At 40.7% G+C, this 25,274-nt stretch overlaps 1 protein-coding gene across 4 annotated transcripts in view; it reads left to right on the forward strand.

Annotated features, from left to right (window-relative positions):
- The window catches only part of nrg2a (neuregulin 2a), a 59,420-nt gene that overhangs the window by 21,317 nt on the left and 12,829 nt on the right, over nt 1-25,274 (forward strand). For all 4 annotated transcript variants that reach the window (XM_079566614.1, XM_079566611.1, XM_079566613.1 and 1 more), the window contains exons 2-3: nt 4,752-4,917; nt 5,854-5,972. In XM_079566614.1, coding sequence (XP_079422740.1) covers nt 4,752-4,917; nt 5,854-5,972 — 285 coding nt within the window. The remainder of the gene's footprint in view (nt 1-4,751; nt 4,918-5,853; nt 5,973-25,274) is intronic.

Consider the following 25,274-nt stretch of genomic DNA (forward strand, 5'->3'; position numbering starts at 1 on the left):
TGAAAAATGAGACAAGTTTATGTCTGCCTGGGTGCCATTGCGTGCATACTGAGAGTGGTAATCGGTTCCTTAACTGAAGTGTTGGCTGCCTCTTTGTGCCAGATGCTCATCATCAAACTCTATCAGCTACCACACCTTTATAATTAGAACATTTTACCTTAAATTATTCAACGCTGAAATGTTTTGTAATATGGCGTCAGGCTGTGCATGTGTAGACACATCCTGCTTGGTTAAACTTTAAACTTTGTCAAAGCTATATTAAAGTAATAATAATAACTCACTTAACAGTATCAGAGCAATACCTTTAGGAAGGATACTTTGGGCACTGTCAAGAATCATTCATTTGTAAAGTTTTACCTCTTGACTGGCTCAAAGACTGTGATAAACCTAGGCTATTAAGATGAAGGCTATTAAGATATATATTAGCTCAAAATTCAAATTCAATTTCTCCACAATGACAATAGCCTGTTAACACCCCACAATCACAAAATCTGGTGCAAAATGGACATAAAAGGGGGAGATCTGTTACTCATGACATTTGCTCAGCTACCGGCTAAAAAGAGTCAGAAAGAGAAGTGAAGACACAGCCGGTCAGAGATGAGGGAGATATTTATGAGTGTTCCACTTGCTCAGTGTTTGGGGGTCACAATGTTCTTGGGTTTATTTTTTGAGTGGCTGCAGTAGCTAATTCGGAAAATCTTTTGTCAACGCTAAACTCCTTCTGTACTTTGCTAACATATATCGCTCATTTTATTGTTTGAGTCCTTGCTCTAATAGCTCTGCTCACTTTTTGAAATTCGCAAAAGGCTATTAAGTTTAAACTCCTTTTGTAGAAAGTAGATATTATTGTATTACAGTGATCTCTCAATTGAAAAGCTGGTTAGAAGCACAGGGGCCAAAATAAAGACTCACTAAACCAAAGACAGCCACTGTGTCCCATGTATTCATTGAAAGGAAGTTTGTTGATCCTCGATTGAAAATAGAAATGTGCCAGTTTTATTTTGAAGGATTAACGTGTATTGAATTCAATAGACAATACATTTTATTTGCTGATTGTGTGGCTGCTTTTGAGAGCATCTACATCCAGGAAACATAGATCATAATGCCCATTGAATAGAAATAAAACTGTTAAAGTCTATTGGAATATAGACAAGGAAACACAAGTATATTCCCAGTATATTCATGTGCGTGTGTCTCGGTTGTTATGACTGCTTTTTTGATAAGACTGAGGAAAATGATTTAAATGTGTGGTCTCTGTTCTCTGGTGTGTAAGTCGACAGTGGTCTGTCATCTTCAGGTACTGTTGTTTTGAAAGTTATATTTCCATTTCACTATTTTGCAAACAGGAAACAAACGTGCAGCCATGCCTCTTTGCATAGCTCTCCAAAATGAGCTTCAAAGTGAGATGTCCTAGTGTCACGATGGTGCAGTGGATAGCACTCTTGCCTCAGAGCCAAAAGGTTTTGAGTACAATTCCCTGGCCGGATGGAGCCGTGTGGAGTTTGAATGTTCTGCCCGTGCCTGCGTCGGTTTCCCCGACCACTAAAAACACATGCAATAGTCCAGGATTAGTCCCATGTGGGTTCTTTAACACGAGCTGACGACTAAATCAACATTTAAATAAATGCGAGGAGGAATATGATTTTTTCTGCAGTACAGACCATTTCAGTCAAAAAGATTAAATCATTCATTCATTCCATGCTGGTGTTTCAGTCAGTGGACTGATGCTAATTATTCAGAAACAGTATGTTGCTTTCTGTGGGAGGATTGTTGAAATGATCTCTTTGAGCAGATGCTGTGTTACTGTTACTGCTCTGTAATGTCCGAAGCCCATTCCCACATGCAAAAGCCATTGCTCTGCTTCACCATGTAATTTGTCTTCTGACAATGTGCTGCAAAGTGACATAACACCCAAGTAATCAGGGATACTTTGTCTAGGAGCGAAACACAAAGGCATGCCTAGGATTCCTTTTCTAAGCATCTGGGAGTAGAACACGGAGGTTAACTCAATAATGCAAGTCTGGGAGTGTTAATTCATCAGTTTCCGAACTCTTCCTGGGACAATGTTTCAGACTGTTACAGAAAACTGTTGACATGGTGGATAGGCCTCTATTCTCAAATTTGTCTTTTATTGTCCATATCTGCAGCTGCCCTTTTGCTTCAAATGGACTTAATCGGCAGGAGTTTATCAGTGCTGCTTGATGCATTTTCCGCTGTTGTCATGGAAGAGCACAATCATTTGACGTCAAGAAATCCTGTTGTCTTATGGTTCCCACTATAATGAATCACATTTAGGTTTGTTATGCCTACGTTGTCTTAAGTAGCACTTTGGTATGCTCTCAAAGGCTACAAAAATAAAGATAAAATACATTCGCAACATTAAAGTTGCACAATATACTGTATTGTCAAATTATTGTTATTGCAATATTACTTGACAAAATATGTATATGGAAAGACAGATTTTTTGCACACACAAAACAAACAAAAATCAAGATTCAAAGATTTAATGATTTCTATCTCAATTTAGTATATACTTCACCTGTTTTGATAATTTGATAAACTAAACAAAAATCAAAATTTAATGTTACTTACTGTGTTGAAATAGTTTAGTAAAATATTGCAATAACACAGTTTTGGAATACCGCATTTAAATCGTCATAGTGCTGCCCAAGACAACTTCAAGCCCAATCTGTGAAACATACTCAACATCTGGACAGAGCTGAGTGTCCGCTGTACTCCTGTGTCTTCATTATAGCTCTCACATCTGGCTCACTGGGCTAATAGCAAGAGCAGCCTGTGATTCTTTTTCAGGCAAGGACAGAGAATACTTAATTTGCTTGGCAAGGAGAGACCCGTGTCCAGGCAGAGCGTTCAACATTTTTCTTTGTAGTGCAACAACTTCATTCCCGATCTCCCGCGATGACTGACAAGGTTTCCCCTGCAGCGATGTGGTGGTGGGCTGAGTTTGGCTGAGTTCACTGTATGGAAATCAAACACAAAGCTTTAATTAGACACATCCCAGGCCTCGTATACAACTCTTTCAACTCGGGCCTTGGCTAAATCACGGCCCTATACTTTTAATACATTACAACATTGTGGTGATGCCTCACATGACATGGACCCACGTCATGATTTTTGTTATTTTTGTGTTTTGATAATGACGTTTTTTTCCCCCTCCATTCTGACTAATAAAGTGTCTTATACAGAGGGACTTGCAAATCTGCTCATATAACGTTATGAGAGTTGCAGTAAAACTACATTTATGCATTCCTTTTAAATTGAGGATTTTTATTGCTTCAAACCATTTTTGAAAGGCAATCGTGACACAAAGTATTGTTTGAGACTCAGCTCATTAAGGTTGCATTGTGCCAAGGTAGAGCAGCACATCTGAGTCTTTCAGAGGCTTTGTCTTATTTTCCAAATGCCATAAATGTCACAACTCACATTTTCCATCAGGAAGTCATTTGCAGATAAAAGTGAACAGTCTATCTAGCTTCAGTTCTTAACAAATAGGGTCTATTGAACTAAAAATACTTGCTTTTCCATTGACATGAGTTGTTTGTGAGCTATTTTAGTTCTGACATTTTACTATTGGTGCTTCCATTGGAAAAAAGTCTATTTAAGATTACTCGGCAAGGCTAACATAGTTCATCCTCGGGGCCATCTATAAATAAAATAATTAAAAGTATGATTAGAAACATCATCCCGAACAATAGCCGTAAACATTTAGGTGATTTTAAAAGCAGATGGCCTTTGTGTGTGTGTGGGTGGTTTGAAGTCCATTTCATGCCTATAGCACTGAAGATGTGGGGCTGGGGACATGACCTCTGGCTTCTCTTCTGGAGAATTACTGCCAAGTGTCTTGGACCAGGGTTTGGTATCAAGGACAACAGGGGCTTTGATGTAGCCACGGACACTGTGTGCATTATTAAGTTCTGCCTTATTTGTGAAGCAACTGTTACTGCTGCTGGATGATTCACGGGCAAAAAAAATGCAAAATCACTTTTCCTTTTACCAGGTCACTGAAGGACAAGCTGAAAAAAGTGATCTGCGGTGCAATCTGAGACACAATTAACTGATGTCATTTACTGATAAAACTCAATGCTAATGTGTGTCTTTGTTTGCGTTAGTATTCGTCTTCTTGCCACTATGCTTTTATTGTCAGTGTTATTTGTAGTAGATCTTAGGGTAAATACCTCATTTGACACCCTTTCATCCTGTTCTTTCTCATCTTGAACAAATCTTCCTCCTCACAAGTGTTTGGATCTTTGTTTGTATGGAAAGCATCTTATGTCTTCTGCAAATTAGAGTGATAAGTGACAACTCTTCACACTTTCTTTCTGACCCTTTAGAGCAAATCGTCTGCATTATTTTGCACATATTGCTGTTGCCAGATGCCCTTTCAAACTCGACTCTTTTTACACATGCTTGGGCCCATCAGCGCTAAATATAATTTCAAACCGTACTGTGTTTTTGTAGTTAAGTGCATGCCATTAGGGTCATGAATCATATTGTTTCGCTTTCTACACAGTCTTTCCGTAAGCTTTCTATGCAGTCTTTTCGTAGAGAGTCAGTTTATTAGTCTCAGGCAGTGGATTGTCTCTGGTGACAACATCTGGTGGTCGCAGGAGACACTTGTCAGCTCAGCCCATAGAGATGATTGTAATCTGCTCTCACACAGTCTCCCAAACCTCTCAATTACATACACTGTACAAAGTCTGTCTATACTCATGAGTTTCTTTCTCTTTCAGCTGCTCCAGCAAAATTAAAACGTATGAGTACTCCATCAATAGTGGACGAGGGAAGCAAGCTCACAGTAAAATGTGAGGCAACAGGGAACCCTGCCCCCACCTACAGATGGTTCAAAGACGGCAACGAGCTCAAGAAAAGCAAAACTGTCCGAATAAAGAACAACCAGTGAGTACCTATCATTCGTCAATCTAAATGTACTGTAAAAATGTTGCATAGGTTAACAAGCAGAAACCATCAGCTCTCGTTTATAAAGGAAGTCCAATTGTTTTGATTTACCCTTTTCTTAGTCTTAATCAACTACCTGGATGACCGAGAAACTACATTGTTTTATTAACATGCAGCTCTAAGATACTTATCTAATCTTAAAATAAAAAATGGATAAAAAGGAAACAACATGTGCTATTTCTAAGACTGTTTTTGCTTTATTGTGGTGTGAACAGGTTTGTGAATGTTTGTACTATGTTTTACTCTGTCTTTATGGCAACTGCCTGTTTGAAATTTAATTTCAAAACCACAGCCCACCCACGTGAGCGTTTATGGATTTAGGATATTAACATTTCTTTATCTGCCAGTCTTTTGTTATTATTGCTGCATTTTATTTTTTGGCACAATTTCAAGTATTGCTCTAACAACTGGCTAATGTGTAGGTGTGCATGACTTGGCACTTTGCATACAAAATAAGACTACCGTAATTCAACTTTTTTTTATCTATCTATTTAGTTGTAAATGAAATAGGTTCATTCCTTGAAAATAACGGCATTTTGCAATATGTTTGCAGTCGTGTTAATTACTTACAGGATTGCTGATCATTTCAACCATAGCTGATACACATTTGCTGATACCTAATCTGCTTTTGAAAAAAAAGTTGCATAAACACATAGTTGAATAATGTCACAGGGAACTATAGTTCAGTCACTGCTGCCCATTTGTATAGCTCTTTGTAGCAGTGCTGCTGAATGAGTGCAGTGTCCCATGAAGGCACTTGTTGCCATGCTGCTGTCTGCCCTAGTGTCTGCCCTCTGTCCCCTATGTTCTCGCCTGTTGCTTTTCCTCCCTTCCCTGGTTCCCCTGACTCAGCTCTGCGACTGTTGTCTCCCACAGGAAAAACTCCAGAGTCCAGATCAGCAAAGCCAAACTGGAGGATTCTGGGAATTATACATGCGTGGTGGAGAATCCGCTGGGGAGGGACAACTCCACTGGCACCGTAAACGTCCAAAGCAGTGAGTACTCGCCGTTCTGAGCAACAAGTCAGGTGGCACAGATGCGCTGACATTGTTGTTGTTGTTATGACTGTTCTTGTGCCAATTGAGAGATCCAAAGCAGCCATCACAAACAGGCATGTAACCGTGGTAACACGCATGAAGAACAACTGTCCGCACATATGCTTTGCACATTTATCAACAGCGCAATGTACATGGAGGAACCAGGAATCTAAGCTTGTTATCTGGTTTTTATTCAACATGAGCATTTTCACAAAAAAATCCCAAAGTAGACATTTTCAAGATTAAGGCACCATCGTGTTGGAACAGAAGTGTCCTCGGGAGTCTTTAAAGCTGTAGTAGATGAAAGACTTTTGATAACAGCTGTTTCCATTTGTTGGTTGAGTTGGCTTATGCATTGGGCATTGATAGTTCTGCTACTGATTTTTATTTTCAAGAGAAAACAGATTATGTAAAATGTGAGAAAACAAATGATGTAAATGTTATGCCGTATTGGTTGTGTTGTGTGACAAACATGAGTCACAAAGTACGTGATGTGTTTGAGGAGCTGCTATTGGCAACATGGAACCTCCACCTGGCCCTGTCTGAGGACGTCTGCAGAGTGTCTCAGCTGACTGAGAAGGAAAACAGAGAGGTCTGTTGTATTGCAAGGAAGTGCTTTCTGATTGAGCTTTACTTGTATAGCACAGCATTATTTAGGAAATGTATTGACTCGAGATTGAAGTCAAGGTACAGTCCTATGTTGCCATAACAGTAGGCCTCAACTCATGTTATTAAAGATTTTTACACCCAAGTTTGAAAAAGTACTGTATATTATGCTGTTGTGTTTGAAGCTATTGCTATTTATTGTACTGACTGAAGTTAAGGGACAGACATAAAAATAAAGAGTACAATTTGCCAAGTGGCTTGAAACTGCATCATTCAGTTGATATTTGGCTGTTCTCCAAACATTGCCTTTTTTTTTTCTCATACAACATTTAAAGTGTTTTGGTTTGGAATTTTGTGCTGGTGACATGTGATGCTCACATAATGAAACAACAGGTTGCGCTGTAGGTTTACGTATAAAGGCTGTATTCTCTGAAAAGTCCAGGGAATCCTTAGTGTTTGCACCTGTCTGCGTGATGTTTGATACCGGCTTAAATATGTGTGACCAGTGTGACATGAAACTTAATACAGTATAATGACCTTAGCAGGCAATGATATAATATTACAAAGCAGTGAACCGCACAGAAGCACAGTAGCTGAATGAATGAAACATGCACAAAACGAAAGACAAGTGTGTAAGGTATGGTAAAAGCACAGCTGGTGCGGCCATAGATGGTAAAGAAAATTATGTTTGAACTTAAGCTTACAGTAGTCAAGAGGGACTCACTGAATACAACACACATACGAGTTATACTTGTTAATTTATACTTCACACAGTATGCAATGAATAGTATACTGTTGGAACTATATGAGACCATTCTTTTTCTGAACATTGGTCTTTTCATAGCTTCTGGCTATGACAAAATATCTCACAAAGTGAGCTCCCAAAGCTTTGCGCAATAGTGACATCACTCCCTCTGACTGTTAATAGCTGCGCATTTGTGTGTACACCATTGTAAATGTGTATGTTCTTGTGCATCCGTCTGTCAGCGCTGACATCCCTCCTCCTGGATGTTCGCACAATAGCATCACTGTAAGTCTTATCAGGTGCCGTGATCACAAGATGTCTGTGTGTCTGTGTGTGTGTGTGTCTGTGTGTCTGTGTGTGTGTGTGTGTGTGTGTGTTTGTGCAATTGTGTTTGTTCGGCCTCTCAATAAAAAACTCACATTGTGTTACTGCAGTATGCCTTCTTCCGTCATGCTTCAGGGAAGAAGGCAAGACAGGGCGAATCAGAGGAGGTATGTCTGTAGACTGGGGAAGGCACGCTCTTACTGCGTGTCAATAAAAGGAAGCGCCAGTGAGCAGTGCATGTAGCTGTGATTATCGCTGACTGATGAGAGCCACAGATCCACACATGTTGAGAAATTAAGTAGTGAAGCATTTGGAGGCAGTAATGCTCTGTGAAACAAACTGGTCATTTCTAAATGCTTGATTTTTAGTGTGCGTGAATTCCTGTCACACAGTTTGATATTTATAAGTAAATGCACAAAAGCAGACTGAAAAAAGAGAAGTACAATGCACCTGCTGCTCAATTACCGCTATTATGTTTCAGCTTATTGTAGACGTAGCTAACTGTATTAGTGTGACTTCAGTGGCTGCGTATCTAGTTTATTTGATCTTTTTATTCATTCATGCATTTGATAGTAATAGCAATTTACATTTAGCATACTATAACATTTATAGCCAAGGTTAATTTGCAATGCCCATCTGTTAAAAGGCTTTTAAATTATGACAAGAAAAACATTTACATTTACATTAAGTGTAACATTGCACAAGGGCCAGGCTAGTGCATTTCAATGATGAACATTTGGTTCCTTTTTAAATCACGTCTTTAATGTATTGAAGTTCACTGCTCTGAGTGGGACAAAGAGCTGTGTTTTTTTTTTTGCGCAGCCTTCGTGGACTGATTGTTGTGGTTGTTTGTGACGAGGAAGTTATACAGTAACTGAAATGAGAGGAAATCACTGCCAACTAGAATGATAATCACTCCCTTGTGATTAGCTGTAGAAATTTGTCTTGGCTGTTCAATGGATCTTTTTAACATGACTGTCAAATGATCAGTGGGAGTCCAAGATTAGGCCCAAGTATTTCACTTCTTTGACTTGTGCAATGTCTTGACCGTTGATTGTCAGATGCAGTTCTTCCAAAGGACGTGATTTGGAAGCAAAGCAAACTGACACTGTTTTACTGACATCCAGGACCCGATCTCGTGTTACTAAACGCAGACTGTAGACTGGACTTTTGGGCGCTGTGTGCAATCTTCAGCTTCATACCTGGCGCAGTAAGTGGACTGAACAGGGGCTGGACATACTCCCATGGCGATGTTATGCACAGCAGTGGTCCCTCCCCAAGGTTTCCCTCCTACAGACCATATTAACTGGAATAGTTTCCGCTACTATAGGTGTGGGTGGTTGGCAGGTGCACGTGTTAGTGTTTTGATCACGCTTCTGCTGTGTGGAGTATAGCCTGACCATATTCGGGATATTCAGGTGCTGGACTGTGTTTAACTCACAGTGGGAGAATTGTTTGTAATTTGTTGTTGTTGTCAGTCTACACACCGTGCCTCAGCCAACCCCTTTTTTTCTCTGAGCAACTCCCTCAGGCTGCTGGCGAAAGCACTGGTGCATCATTGTTTGTGTGCAAGATACCAACTTTGTCTTGAGCAATGCTGTTGTTGCGCTAAGCGGATGATTGGGCCCCAGAGATTGTCCTGAGTTTTGAAACCTTACTGACATCGTGTTAGGATGGTGCTGCAGCTGAGCAGTACGAGTTGGAACACATTCAATTATTTTCTCTAATATCAATTAATTATACAAGGAGTGCCGTTCACACACTGACACATCACAGCCGTGAGCTGTGATTTGATACTGCAGGTGTTGCCCGCGCCTTCAAACAGTGCATGCTCAGATTAAGTTCTGTAACTTGTTTAAAGATGCAGACAGAGCTTCAGAGCTTGAATAAAACAACATGCAGTGATAAAACAGCCAACATCTGGTAATTACTCAGTCATTGAAAGACAACATCTTTATAACAAAGGTGCAGGTCCATGTGTATGCTTTCCTTGGCTGCTCAAGGCTGAAACTCTTTGCCACTAAACAGACTAGTGTTACATTGAAAGATTGTGCCTTTGAGGATTGTAATCCACCACACTTTGTTTGACCAAAGAAACGCACATTTCCAGCTGATGACATGCCGCTTAGTCTATCATTACAAGGAGCAGGATATTGTGCGCTGAATGTTGCTTGTTATCAGTGCAGTATTTCACTTACATAACATACAAGCTTAGTCTTATCTCCTGTAGAATTGGACAGGCTTTTCCAATATGGTTGTGATTTTTTTTAAATTCTGTGCATTTTTTGCTGTTATTTGTTGCTTGCGTTTTGCATTCTCTGGCTTGATGACAAAAGGCGCTACAGCATGTGTGAGTGAGGGGATCCTGGTGGTCTGGAATATCATATGTCCCTAATAGTTTCTGTAACAAATGCTGCTTTTTTCAGAGTTATGTTTTGAGTCTCATGCCCAACCCCCAGTTTAGAGGACCATTTGTTGTCCATGCAGTCTGACCTCTAGCCTGTAATCAGTCTGGCATGGTTGGACCTGCTGGCCTTGTGTATGTTGGTGTAGTATATCATCCAGTGTTTTCTATACGGCCAGCGTGATGGAGCAACACTAGTCAAAGTTTGCTTGGCTCCTCGTGGCTTCAGATTGAGGCGTCCTATTATCCTCCGGGCCGCGGTGTTGTGATAAGGCAGCCGTGTGTCTCAGGCTGCAGGTCAGCTCCTCGGGGGGTGCTGTGCACAGCTCCACTGAGAGACGGTATGAGCGTCCAGGAATGTGTTGATGGAAATCACAGCTGAACATATGATTGCTCCAACCTCAGCAGTCATGCTGGGGCCCACCAGCAACAATTTTATGCATGCACGCACGCAGGCCACACATACATACACATATGGACATACCTATATGTTTTCACTCCCCTTCACAAAGCCAAACACCGCCACCCCTGCCCGAGACCCAACGCTTTACAAAGTAAAATTACCCAATAACTCTTAAAAGTGTCTGCAAAAAACAACATTGCAGCACCTTAGCCTAACCCTACATGCTCAGATTGTTGAGATAAAGACTTTACAAGACGTCCCCACGGTATACTAGTCACTGCTGGACCACAGCTCTTAGGAGCTAATCCAGTGTGGCCCATCTGGACTGGAGCAGACCTCACGCTGCTTCTGGACTCTCTCTTTTAACTGTGCTCGTAATTTACATAAATGAGCACATCAATCTATATGCTGAAATATTATTTCAACATGGCCCTGTTTTTAATTTATCAATCATTGTATTCTTTCATTTAATATCAAAAGAAACCTCTAAACTGTAAAATATATGCAGTTCAATAAAATCTGTGGTCAAATGTAATAAAGTATTCAACAATAGTTTAAATCTCAAATCATATTTAATAGTTCTATGCATTGTCTACCAAATAATATGCTATTAAAAGTTAAACTTCAGTATTAAACCAGATGTTCCCCTGTCCAGCCAACAGCACATCAATCACAATATAAAAAACAACTTTCAGGCAGCAGTTCTGTGTTTAAAACTAAACAGAGGTTGTGGATAAGGTCTTAATAAGAGCTTTTTATGAAGGTAATTTATAGCTGCATTTTATATAATGGCATTTCCTGTGCACAGGATTTAATTTCTCTAAAAGTCTTATATTGTTGGAGATAATATAATATATCTTATTACATTGTGTGTAACTTACAGAAGAGATAACCAGAAATTGAAAATGACTGATGGGAACTTTGAAGGAACTTTGTTTACTTTTAGTAAGCATTTATCTAGTCACTCTTCCAGTTAACACCAAGATAAACTTATCCCAGATGAGCCAAAGGAAGTGTAGTGACTGGGTGTCCGTTAGTTTGGTCATTGATTGGAGCAGGTATGAGCCAGAGACATCCACATCTGCCAGGACTTCCCTATTTACAGGCCACAGGAGAACCACTTGTCAGCTTTTGTGGATCAGACTGCTGCACTATTAGTCATGCCCACATTTTCCAAATGATTCCAGCTCTGGACAGGCATTCCTCTGAGACGGCCACTGATTGCTCCAAAACCTCAGGTCTTGTTAAACACAAAATCAGGATCCACTTTATGTTCCTCGTCTTTTGTAACGCAACAATCACCAATGGACATAACAGTTTGCTAATAACAATGGCAGGGCTTGGGGTCATGGTAAAAAATAGGGCTGGGACAATACACCTTTGTCACGATGGGATACGTATCACGATACTCGGGGGCTGATGCGATACATATTGCAATACAATAAGTTTTATGATAATAATATGTTTACCTCAAAATGTGTAAAAAGAAAATAGTCATGTGTTTAAAGTTTATGAACCAAAAGTCTTCTGACATTTATTGAAGTGTTAAGATTGAAAACTGCAGCAACACAAAATTTAAACAAGTCCTGTGTAACTGTGCGATACTTGATATTGTTTTTGCAGCAAAGTATTGCGATACAGTCTAATCCAATATTTTTGTCCCAGCCCTATTAAATAACCTGTGATCTGACCTCTGTATTAGGTTAAGAGACATTTAACCCTCATTTGTCACCGGAAACCTGTTTAGAGCAGTGGGCGAATTCATAGCAATACCCAGGGATCCATTTCCAGATCATGTACTAGTTTTGGTCAGCCTACCTCAATAGAGGATTAGCTTATTGTGCGTGGTTTAGGTACAGTCGAAGCTCACCAATAACACATGGGAAGCACCAAACTCCACAAAGTTAGGACCTACACATTCGGGAATCAAACCCAGGACCTAACTACTCAGCCACTGTGCTGCCTGCAACTGAACGAACACTTTTATCTGGGTCATTTACGTTAAGTTTAATTCTGGTTTGTTTGGTAGAATCTAGTGGCGATCCATGACAGGTCAAACCGACTGAAGGACGGATTCTCTGCATTTACAATGTTGACTTTTGACAGTCTGATATTTTATACAAATTTCATGTATATTTTTCTTTCCCCTTTAAAGTTCTTTATTCATCGTAGGTAAGAAACCCCTATTTACTAACAGTTGTTTGCACATTATCCTGTTGTCTTTGATTGCACATTTCCCTCCCTGTTTGCTGTCTTCTGTTTGTGAGATCAATAAAGGCTTATCTTATCTCACCACAAGGCTAACTCCTTCCGCTGGTCCCTATTGTGTACATATTTATTTCATAATGCTCTGTTAACTATTGATTTGATTCTTTTCTTTGTTCTATAAGTTTATGGTACATTGACAATAAAGCTGATTTACATAGTTATCCTGAAGTGCTATATCTAATAATTTCATTGTTATTTTATAAAATTTTGTTTCAATGTTTCAGGAATAGATCTACATTATATATACATACAAAGACAAATTTACATGCAATTGTTTCGCCGTTGACAATGAAAACACCTAAAGGATCCTGCACTGACGTACACTTTTAGTTTGTAACCCTACTCTCTAGTGTATTGTCTGTAGGAGAGAGTTTAGCCATAACGAAAAAGGGGGAATTTTGCAAGCCTGAGAACACCGGCCCAAATGTGAAATACGGGGGTGGCAGCATCATGCTGTGGGGTTGTTTTACTGCGGGAGGGACTGGTGCACTTCACACAATAGATGACATGAAGAAAAAACACTATGTGGAAATATTAGAGCAACATCTCAAGACATCAGCCATGAAGTTAAAGCTTGGGCGCAGATGGGTCTTCCAAATGTACAATGACCCAAAGCCAAACTGGTTACAAAGTGGCTTAAGGATAACAAAGTCAATGCCTTGAAGTGGCCATCAAACTTCAAATCCAGTTGATAACCAATCCAGTTGCAAAAGTATGGGCATAGCTGAAAAGGCATGTACACGCAAAATGGCCTACAAATTTGGCTAGTGACACCAGTTCTGCTTGGAGGAATGGACAAAAATTCCTTCCTTTTCCTGTGAGAAGCTTGTGGAAGGAAATCCAAAACATTTGACCCAAGATAGACGGTTTAAAGGCAATGCTACCAAAAGTAATATAAAACCATGTAAATTTATCTCACATACTACTCCTGGACATGTTCAAAGCTCGCCATAAACTCAATCTTGTTATCGCAAATCTTGTTAGATGTAAATATGGGCCATTAAACTGTTGTTCATGGATTGGTCTGATTTACCAATTAAGTCTATGACGTTCTAGTCTAGCGCTCACGGCATCTGGCGAGCGTTACAGTTTATCTCCTGTTTTGAAGATCACCCACAACTTGAAGTAGTCGTTGAAGTAGTCACAAAGCTGTCACTGCCCACACACTGCACTTGTTCTTCTTTGTCACGTAAGGGGCTTTTCTGTTTTAGTGGGCCACATCCGGCAGAGTGGGAAGAGTACATGCTAGAGTTTATGTCATCAACGCCTACCATATTATACACATCACGCATCATCTCTGAGGAAACAAGTATATTTTGACTCGCTCTGTGTTTATCCTATTTACTCACTGAGTCTTAAAGGTTCCAAGGTAGTCCCACGGATGTGCCCATACTACAGGCTTAGCTGGAATTGTACTTCCTAAATATTGTACTTATTAACCTTATTCACATCACAGCTTTGATTAAATTCTGCTAAGATTTGAGGATGTTGTCGACCTCACCTAGAACTAGTAACAATTTTGTCCTTGTATTGAGAGAAGTCCTATGCAGCCATTATGAGTAAATTCAGAGAAAAGTTGGATTTGAGGCCTTAGAACCTCAACTACACCTGCCAGAAGATGAGTGAATTTAGACTTGGCACATGATAGATAAATCATTTGAATAATGTCTGTGTAATTTACTGCTTTTTGACAAGTGCTATGCGTGGAACAAGTTAGTGCCGAAGCCGGATTTGCGTTAATGTATTAGTAGGCAGCTGTTGAGTCAAATCACTGTAATACTGAGGGTGACATAAAACAGAACAAGAGGGCAATGTTTCCTCAAGCATCTCCGTAATTGTTTGGCTCTTTAATTCCCTTAAACCCTGTCAAGCCGACATGATAAACGGGCACCCTGGTGAAACCTCTGCAAAAACATCCCCGGTTATTGGAAATCCAAACACATCAGAGTTGGTGAGATGTGCGGTAATCTGGCCGCGTTATGTGGGACGGTTAAGCCCCGGCCGTGAATGAGTGAGGATATTGCTATGTGCGAGGAGGAAGCAGCTGTTGCACTTGAAAAGCTGACTGATGTGAGCAGGAGGGGACATGAGGCTTCGCTGTGTGCAGGGCTTTGTTAACTCTGGGACCAAACTTATCTAAGACTTCATTTAACAGCATTATAAAAGATTCCCTTACACCCCCCCATCCCCCTCTCTCTTCAGCTGTCCTGGTGGTCCTCGCATCAACGTGACCCCATCTCCGGGTCAGTGGCCAAAGTCATTCTTGCGTAATGGAATTTGATTTGCTGGAAATATTTGATGTTAAATCTAAACTTTTGTTTTCTTTTACTCATTGGACACGTAAATAAAATATTAAAACAGAGACCAATTGACTCTGTGCATAACTTCCAATCATAACAACGCCGCCCAAGAAGTGACTTCCTGTTCCGGTTCAGCACCCCAAAATAAAAGCACACAGCTCATCTCATTGATTAGTTCAGCACGTACTTGCAATATTACAATAATATAATTAATTACACACATTTTAAGTGTATTGTCTGTTAGTAGTTAGGCAGAAAGAAAGTTGAACTAACAAACTGCTGAACTAATGAATAAGATGGTGCTTTTATTTCGGCGCGCTGGATCGAAACAGGAAGTCACTTCTTGGGCGGCGGCGTTGTGATTTGAAGTTATGCACAGAGTTATGAGTCAATTAGTGGAATAAATTGAAATATTAAAGTAACCACATGGCTTTGCAAACATCTTTCAAGTCCTCAGGAGAAACAGAATCCACACGCAATACGGTGGAACTTGTTTTTCGGTAACGCATTTCAGATTGTTCACAGTATCACCGGTGTTGCCAATAAAAATAAGGGAAGGCAAGTTTATTTGTAGAGCACAATTCATGTAGAGGCCAGAGCACTTCCTCATGCTGAAAACATGAACAGGAACTTTCTTCACAAGCACAAAATAATACGTAGTTACCACTGGTTTCCATTACCTTTTTTTTTGTAATCAATTAACATAAAGTCACTTCTCGTTAATCCCAACATAAACCAATATGAAATGACGTGTGGATGAGACACGATGACAGCGCGTGGTCCACTGCGCTAGTGCTGACAGAGCTGGAGGCGTCTGAACTCGTAAAACTGTGCAGGGTTAATTATTCAGATGGAGATTATTGCTTTTAAAGGTCTGATTGCATCATGAGGCCTTGTGTGCACTTAGTCAGTAATTGCAGGTGTTCGCTTGTTGATAGAGGAGCGCCACGCGGGGAGCAATGGGCCAGTGACTAAACCGTTGTTCAGTCACATCAAACGAACCACCCCCCCCCTCCTCTTGTTACAGTACTTTGCATTTTTCACAATGGGGGCACGAGCAATCCCCCTGTCTGTGCTTTTCAAAGTCATGCTGGTAGTCTTCGAGGAACGTATACTTACCATTCCAGCCTCAAAGCCCTCACCACAGCTGTCTCTCTCCTCTCTGATCCTCCCATTACCAAGTTCAGGCCTTTTTCCTCTTGTGGCAGTATCGGTCACATCAGTGTTGTTTGTTTTTATAAGAGCTTTAACGAACAGCGGGGGCAAATGTTTCATGCTCTAACGACCGTCTCACATTTGCTTGAAATCAACTTTTTGGAGCCTTTGTGTTACTATGTTACATCCTCATCAAAAACATTCCTGCAGTATTGTTCTGTGTCATTCGCCCATGGTTCAGTAATCCCTATTCAGGCTGTCTCTCTTCTCCGCACTCAAAATGCCAGCCCACACGTCACGCAGAGATTTGCATGGAGTTTCACAGAATTTTACAGCCCAGGCACCCTCAACAACTTGTTCTGATCCTCTCCGTGTTTGAACTCCTTTGCCCGTGCTGATTATATGTTCACATGTTCGCCGGGACATGTCTTTTTTAAAGTCATACAACACACTGCTGATGTGTTTGACTGTGTTTTATAGAAGCATGAATCCAATGAGTATTATCTTCAGACACATTATTTTGTGTTAAGCTACAAAATACCAAGGCTGAAGGGTCTGAAGTAGTTGTAAATGATAAAGTAAAGAAGAGGATTTATCTTTTTTCTTTTATTTTAAATAATAATACACATTTTCTCTTTGTATTATTTCTACTGGCCATCCTATTTCAAGATCCAACCTGAACACCCAAGGAAGATGTCTGGTCCTTTGAGCGTTGGCTAAACTGTTTCTAAAGTCATGCATTAAGGCTAATACTATTTTCAACATTTTGGACTGACTAAATTTTTAAAAAAAACTCAAAAGCAAATCTGTCAGAAGAACTAAACTGATTGAACATTAGTGATTTACATTCAGGGTCTGGCTCATTTCCGGCTGTGGCCGCGACTATCTTGTCCCCCTCTCTCTCGCTGACGCTGATGATGTTAGCGTTATGTGGAGGTTGCCGTTGTATATGGATTCGGTTTAAACACTGATACACTCAGGGTGAACTCATCCCATGGTTTACACAGGGCCTGCAACCTCACTAAAGTGCACCGACCCGTTGGCGTGGGCGGTGTGTGTTTTCAACGTCACAGCAACCCGTTTGCTTTCTGGCTTTTACTCAGAAAACTTTTAGTCCTTGCAGCTGGACACTATCGGAGACCCAAATATGGACTTGTGCTATATGTCTTGTGTATCTGGTACAAGGTTGCAAAGTCTGCCCTTACTCAGAAATGAAGGCCAGCTGTGGGAGATGAAGGGCGACGACAAAGACACGTGGACCCAGAACTCTTGGTTCATCTGAAGTGATGACATTGTCTGTGGTAGCGTTTACACAAGGCGTTTATATACATTTATTTGCAACACTAAGAATGTTTAAGTATTCTGTGACATCCCCGGCAGTAAATATTCATTGATATGTTCCATGCAGAGCTTCAGTATAGCTCCACTCTGGCTTTTACAGACCAAGTGCCAAAAGAAATGTTGATCTTTTGCTTTTCTGTAAAACCACTTAGATGTTTATTAAGATCTTTTCTCACTCCAGATGGTGTTTAGGTTTAGCGTAGCTTTGATTAATGTAAGAAAAAGTGTGCGTTGAAATATGAGTCATATTTAGATTCTTTTTTATTACACATCCTAATGGGATTAGTGCTTATATAATAAGCTTTTTACACTGACATTTAGTTTCAAACCTAAAACATCAAAAACCTTATATAATTTTGCATCATAAATATGGCTGACACCTCTCTTGGTTTGGGTGGGATGACATTTTTTCCTGTTGACAGTCACTGTGGCCTTGGCACACTATAGAGATTGTGTTGCGGCAGACTTGTGTATGTTGTAATGTCCCACTGAGAATTGTGTTTGATTAAGTAATAACTTCAGTCCCCCCGGTTGCCATAGAAACTCTCACAGATATTGCATTTATGACTTTAGCGGTCGTTTAGATGATGGACTGTTCACACTGCGTAGCACAATTTATTGATATTGATCCATCTTAAATCTAAATATGTACAAAATATGTAAAAAAAAAAAAAAAACTTTTAGATTAATAATTAGTATTTTGAGTATTTGAAATGCCCCTTGGTTCATCAATGATGGACAATGAGCTCAATATATTGGGTCAGATGTTCTAATTATACAAGCACCAACGGATTTGAGGTGCGTATGAAAAGTGAAGTTTCTAGATACGTCAATCCTGTTTTTATTTCGGTTAGGATCAGCTGCTCTCTGCCTGTTGCGCCTGTGTTCACTTGTTGCACAAGGTGCCAGCGTGGCGGCACGTAAACACTTTTTTCATGAGTGGGGAAAGTGAAAGCGCCAGGCCTTTCCTGCCTGAAAACAAGCAGGCGTCAGGAGCCCTGAGCACACTGAGCCTCTGTGAGGAGCAGTGGGACTTGCCCCGTCTGGGACTGTGCCACACATGTGTCACGGTCACCAGCTGCACACTCTGGTGCCAACCAGTGGCCATTCCTGCACAGCCGCTCCCGACCACTGCTCCTGCCCAGCACACGGCATGCCTCCACTCCAGCAGCTGTTGTGCAATCACACACTGGGCTGCTCTTTGATTTTGCCTCAGTCCTGAGACAATTGAGGCAGGCAAGACCAGGCATATCAGCTATGTGACTGAAAATGGTAATAGGAGACAGGAATATAAAAGAAGACACACTGGTTGTAGCAGTGGCAGTAGATGGAGAGTGGGTGGTAGGTTCATGTTCTTGGCAGGCTTGAGTGAGAGCATTTCAAAACATTCCTCTATCATTTTAGAGTTGTTTGAATAACCGAAAAATAAGTACAGTCTTTTTGTACGTGTACTTTGTGAGCATCTCCTCTGCAGTAAATAGTAATTTAATTCCTCTTCAGGCATATGACGTGAATGTCTGCCTCACATTGATTCACAATTACAAAATGCTATGATTGTGAAGTTGGATTATTAACTGATTGGGTGTGCCTGTGCCTGTGCCCGAGCGGACGTACATTGGATGTATGTGTGTTTTGTGTGCTTTGGCAGCGTCATGTATTTTTCAACTTCAAAATCCTGTCAACAAACTTCTCTTTCCTGAATGATAGTTCTCTTCTCAATACATTTTAGTGCCTTTTCTTCATTGGTGCCTCTTTTACGCAACTTAAGCTTCTTTTTATGGTTTCATGTTCAAATAGAATGAACAAACAAGTGGCTGTATATTATAATAGCATTATTTACATACACTGGGTCCGCCTGCCAGCTTTACTTATTGACTTCCAGATTTACCGTTGATAATACCGCCTTTCAATATGCAAAGATTAAACCCACAAAAAACCTGTATTTGCTTTTGCCTTTCGCTGCTCAGCCTTTCCACCATTTCAGATCCAGCTGTCAGCATCTGCCCAAACACACTTCCTAAATTTGTTACTTTCGTGTTTTTTCTTGTCCGTCCTCCATTTGGCAATCGTCAGTTTTGAAGCGAAAGGTAGCGGCTCATAATACGCACAAGCAAAAAGGGGAAGAATGCATGTAATATGAATTGGCCCGTGGTATAGAGATAAAAGATCTCGGTCCCAGCTGTAACAGGAGACATGTCAGACATTCCCTGCCAAGAGTCAGGAGGTGAGGGAGGCGAATGGGGGAGTAGCACTTTTTTTTCTTTCCTCTGTATTAAACTGACATTGGAAAAGCATGCCTGGGTGGTAGGGCCATTACTGCTACTATCAGCTTCTTTATGTGGCTGCCGCACATTTAACACTCTCTAGTCTTGCCTTTTTATTAGCAGGTTGATTGCCGTGATTAAGCCAAAGCTGTTCTTCGGAGGAGCATTTCGATGCCACCTGTTGTTGACTTGCCGTCTTCCTCGCACCAAGTTTTCACACACTCTCTCCTTAGCCTCCTCAGTCTGCTTTCCTTCGCTACACAACTGTTTTATTTTCAAGGGCAGGACTCCATGCTGTTCTCTCTAGCTGACAAACTCCCAAATAGGCCAGGTAATTTATACTCCTATCCTGATAACACCGCTTTTTAGGGGTGAAAACACAAAGCCATAACCATGTCCAGATGGAACTGATCCAGCACAGCTTGAATAACTGCTTTTGCTCCCCGACCATAAGAATCAGATTTTGTCCAATGTTACGCGATGGCTTTTTGTTCAATTGCACAGAAGTAAAAAAGATTAAGCCAAGCTGAAGTAAATTATAAGCGTTTGTCATAAATTAGAGTGACACACACATAACTCTCTGCTCTGGACAGCCCAATTGAAAATGTATTTGATTACAGAATTCAGTGTCAGGGGCTGGGGTGCAAAGTTCCGGGCAGGGCTGCAAATCGGAGCATTTCTGTTTGCTGTATATGCACAAGGGTGCCTCAAGAGGAAAAAAAACGGTGCAATAGGGACCTCTCATTTCATTTTTACGATTTTCCTAGAATCCTTTGGAGAGCGTGGAAAGACAGGCATGTTTATGAAGGTTTCCAGATGGTCCCGCTTGCACCCCCAGCTTTTCTTTTCAGTTCTTGAGCCATGAAGGATTAATCAAAGTCAGTGGCAAGAGCTGATGGCTAAACACTGTGGCTCTCACTTTTAACTCGGACTAGCATTCGGCCCCTGGGCTCACAGAGAAAGCTGAAACCCAAGGTTAAAAAGCCAAGCAAACTTAACTAAACCTGGATTGACTATGTTCTGATAGATGAACTTTGGCCCTCCCTCTCTTTAGCAGCGTGCCTGATCTCCTCGGGTTTAAGGAATTTGTTTGAGCATAGAGCCAGGAAAACCAAAGGTAACCTTGACAAATACACCTGAACTCTGGTCTCCAGTGTGGAGCAGCGTGACTGCAGACATGCAGAACCATATGGCACACTTAAGACATGAACTACAACAAACCAAGAGCTTAGTGCACAAATTTATGGATTTCAATAACCTCTTTCAGGGTATTTTTGGCTATTTTTACCCGTTTATAACTCAAGTTTATTGTTGACGTAATTTGAACAGCCGACAATGGTATAATCAAATCTACTTGTCTGACATTTATAGCCTTTCTCTTGTGGGAAAGAAGCAGATATAAACATCTCAGGAAAATGATGACAACTGTAAAACACTATTAATAATAATAATAATGCATTAGTCTTATATAGCACTTTTCCAGACGCTCAAAGTCGCTTTACAATTTCGAGCATTATTATTCACTCCATACTCAGTGGTGGTAAGCTACTATTGCAGCCACAGGGTGCCCTGGGGTAGACTGACGGATGCGAGGCTACCAGTCTGTGCCATCGGCCCCTCCGACCACCACCAACCACTCACTCACTCACTGCATTCACCCAGGCTTCCTGGTGTTCCCAAACGGTCTCCAATCCAAGTACCGACCAGGCCCGACCTGCTTAGTTTCCGAGGTCTGACGGGATCAGGCAGAGCAAAGGCGGTATGGCCTTTAGAGTAATCTGAACTATAATGTTAATTTCTAAATGAGTATCAGCTATATCTTTTCAAAGTTTACCTCATACTGGCTATTATTCCTGCAGGTAGTGTATAGCATTTGTAGCAGTGAAACTCAGAAATTGTCAGGAAATTTGGCTTTGGAGCACTTAGGAGTGCTTTAAAAACAAATAGATGTTAACATTTATTTATTTTATATTATACTTCCCATTTGTCTTGACAGCTGTTGTAAATAATACAATGACCACCCACTTTTAACTGCACATGTTATTTTATGAAAGGCTGACAAGGCTGAGACGTCATTTACATCCAAGTCCATCTTAATTACCTCTGTATTCAACACATAAACACATGTCACTAAAAGTGTTCACGCCAGTAGCATTTCAACTTCCCTTTGTTTCAATCTATTCAATATTGAATTCAATATTGCATCAGCATTGAGTGCTTTACGCTTTATCCGTGCCAAATGTGTCCAAAAATACGCACTTGTGTTATTTGTTTGTGTAGCTCTGACCATAATTTCCGTGCCTTGTCGTAAGTTGTAATCTCTTGTAAACACGTGGTGCAGCTTGAGTAAACAGTGCGTTGGCTGAACCAGATCACCTCAGACCCCGCTCTAGATCCTGCTCCAGGAAGAGCTCTGACTGTACCTCTCCTTCTATGGGCTTTTCCATTTACGCACTACACTTACCGTGATGTCAGCACTGTTTGGGAATAGAAAGGGGTTGTTTCCTCTATGTTTAAATCAAAGGTCATTGAAATGCAAATTTGAGCATGATGAAAGCTTAACTGGGGTGATACACAAAGTGAAGACAAAGAGACCCGCTTGCTATCTCATTATCATAGCGAACACACTTTTGTGACAAGAATGTAGAACTTGTTTCATTGGCAATCGCTACGGACGGACTGAAACAGCCCTGTTTACAGTAAAAGCCTTAAAGAAGTCGTCATCACCATGACATCCCATCAACGATCGTTTCCTCTTGACCTGATGTTAATGGACAACTTCTCCCATGACATTTGCGCTTCATTTCTAAAAAGGCCGTGCAATGATATAAGACCTTCCAGTTTGTGGGCATGGCCTCTGGGCGGCTCCGTGTTCAGAGAGTAACTTTGTGGGTCAGTGGAGAGAACAGGCCACCCTCCAAAGGCTAACGCTCCACAGTTTACTGCTGCTCAGCAGGATTTTACATACTTTTGTCAACTTTTACAATTTCATTATAAAACACAAAGTGAATGCATGTGTTTGATTTATAAGAGTTTGGTTCATGCAGTTGCCTCTTAAAAGGCTCCAGGTGTTGACCCTTTGTGACCAGACAAACTTTATGACTGACAGTGTTTTTGATCACTATCTGTCTCTTCTGTCATTCTGACATTTAGTCATCTTTATAGCATATACCTTTAAATCCCATTGATGTCATTATTACAATTATCATGTCCATATTCTTTTTGTGATATGAAACCAAATAAATGTACATTCAGTCTGTTTCAGATGAAATTGTAGAACAGAAAGAAGCAGAAAAACGAAAAAGGAGGAGTGCAGAACAGAACTGGGACACTCACTGTGCAGTGTCATAGATTGGATGTCAGATGATGACTGCGGGCCAGTAATTGCCCTCAAAAGGATTGTTTTTATTATTACTGGGATACACGCCATCTTTGAAGCTACACTTACTCAAGTTATATAATAACTCGGAAACTGTATTTTTTTGTAATGAAGATTTGAGGTTTGTCGAATCCTTTTTCTTTTTACAAAGTGCAGCGTTTAGTCAGACATGCATCATGTTTCACATGGGATTCACCAAACTTATGGACTTACTCATCTGTGTTGGACTTACATTTGATCATATTTTTAGTATGAAATAAATCAGAAATCAGAAAAAATGTACGATTGACCTCTTGCAACCCAATGGCTAATCTTTGACTAGATCAGCCATTGAGAAGAGAATATGTTGTATTAGCAGTCGCCCTGTACGTCCACCTCTGTGTTTAAGTAGTGCCAGGTGGGAGCTGTTGTCACTGTACTCTGGAGGAGGTTGGCCTCTCCACCTGCGAGCACTCAGACCAACACAATGCAAGTTAAGGACACAGGAGCTCGGTGTGAAAACATTTCCCTTGCACTGAGGTCCTTTTAAGACCTTAAGACTTCATTGGACGTCCACATCTATAAATCATCATCCACAGACTAAAGAGAGTTTTGACAGTGATGGAGAGTGTAGCGTTTCCTTTTGCCTGCAGGCACAAATGATGCAATTCATACAAAATGCTGTCCTCAGCTAATGCATGGACTATATTAAGAAGAAAACGGCTTTTAATTCGTACAACGGCATCCTCATGTGGCCTAGTGGCTATAACGTGTAAAGAACATTTATTGCTAACAGCAGTTTCATTTGGACATTGACCCCCAGCACTACTGTGGCCTTAATTTAGGTCACAGTTCTTGTAACAATTGTCTGAAATGGTTGCCAAATGATGTCCGTGCAGGACGTTCTTACTGCATTGTGGGGTAATGCGTCCTTAAAACATACCAGATGGTAAACAGACTAAAGCTGTGAAGAGAAGACAAAAAAAACGTACAGTAAAACACATTTGGCATGACCAGTAGCTCCATGATCTTTAACAGCGCAACATGTCCAGGGTTCAAGTATCAGCCTTGATCCTTCCTGTGTGAAGTTTACATGTTCGCCGGCTCCCTGTGTGGGTTTGCTGTGGGTCGTCTGTTTTTTACAGTCCGCCCACATGCAAGCCAGGTGGACCAGAGGCTCTGACTACAATTGTCTGTGTACGACTCTGCTGTGAAGAAAACTAATGATCTGTCCAAAATATGTTCCCCTTGCCCACCCAGTGTATGCTGGGATAGCGTGCTGCCGATGCAACACATTTTTCACCTTGATTGTTGCGTGTTCAGTTGTGTAAGATTTCATAGTGCATCTATTTTGAGTGTTGGGGGGGCCTTTACAATTGTTGAGAGAATCTGTGTCTGATCTTTTTACCAGGCGTTTTACAGCCATTCTGGAGTGGAAGGTCAGGTGTGACCAAGAGGTACTTGTGCTGAACTGGAAAACCTCCGTATTTATGTGGAAAATGTAGGAGCCAATATTGTTTGGGATCTTTATTTGGAAATACTTGATCAGTTTGCGCTTCAATGGGGGGAAAAAACATGAATCTTTTTATAATGGTTCGTCAAATGAGTTTAAAGAAGTGTCATTTGTAAACTCATGACTTTATCTTTCTTTCTGCAAAAGTGCCTGCAGTTCAACACTGAAAACATAAACTTAAGAAGGACAAACCATCTAGGCTTTTTGTAGAATATGTCAATATCAATAAATGAATTCCAACGAGATCACACCTTTACATGTGTGATTAAAGAATGATCTAAATGGGACTTGCACTGAGTACACACTGGACACTTGGTTTTCTTCTAATACTTAACTCGATGTATCTACTACATTTTGCAGAAACATACATGAGTCCTTTCACCAAGAAAGTAATCAAACATGGTCAATTTGAACATCAAAACATACAGAAATATGGAAAGCCTTGGAACTGCTTGAAAAAGGCATGAGGGATGTGAACAAATCGGGTGAATTAAAATAGGGCCTGGAAATACAATCTTCAACTTAAAGCAAAACAATTGTGGCTAAACCGTGTCTTGTGATTATTAGCTCGTGTTTTGA

This window comes from Gobius niger (assembly GCF_951799975.1).
Source record: "Gobius niger genome assembly, chromosome: 11".
Taxonomy (NCBI): domain Eukaryota; kingdom Metazoa; phylum Chordata; class Actinopteri; order Gobiiformes; family Gobiidae; genus Gobius; species Gobius niger.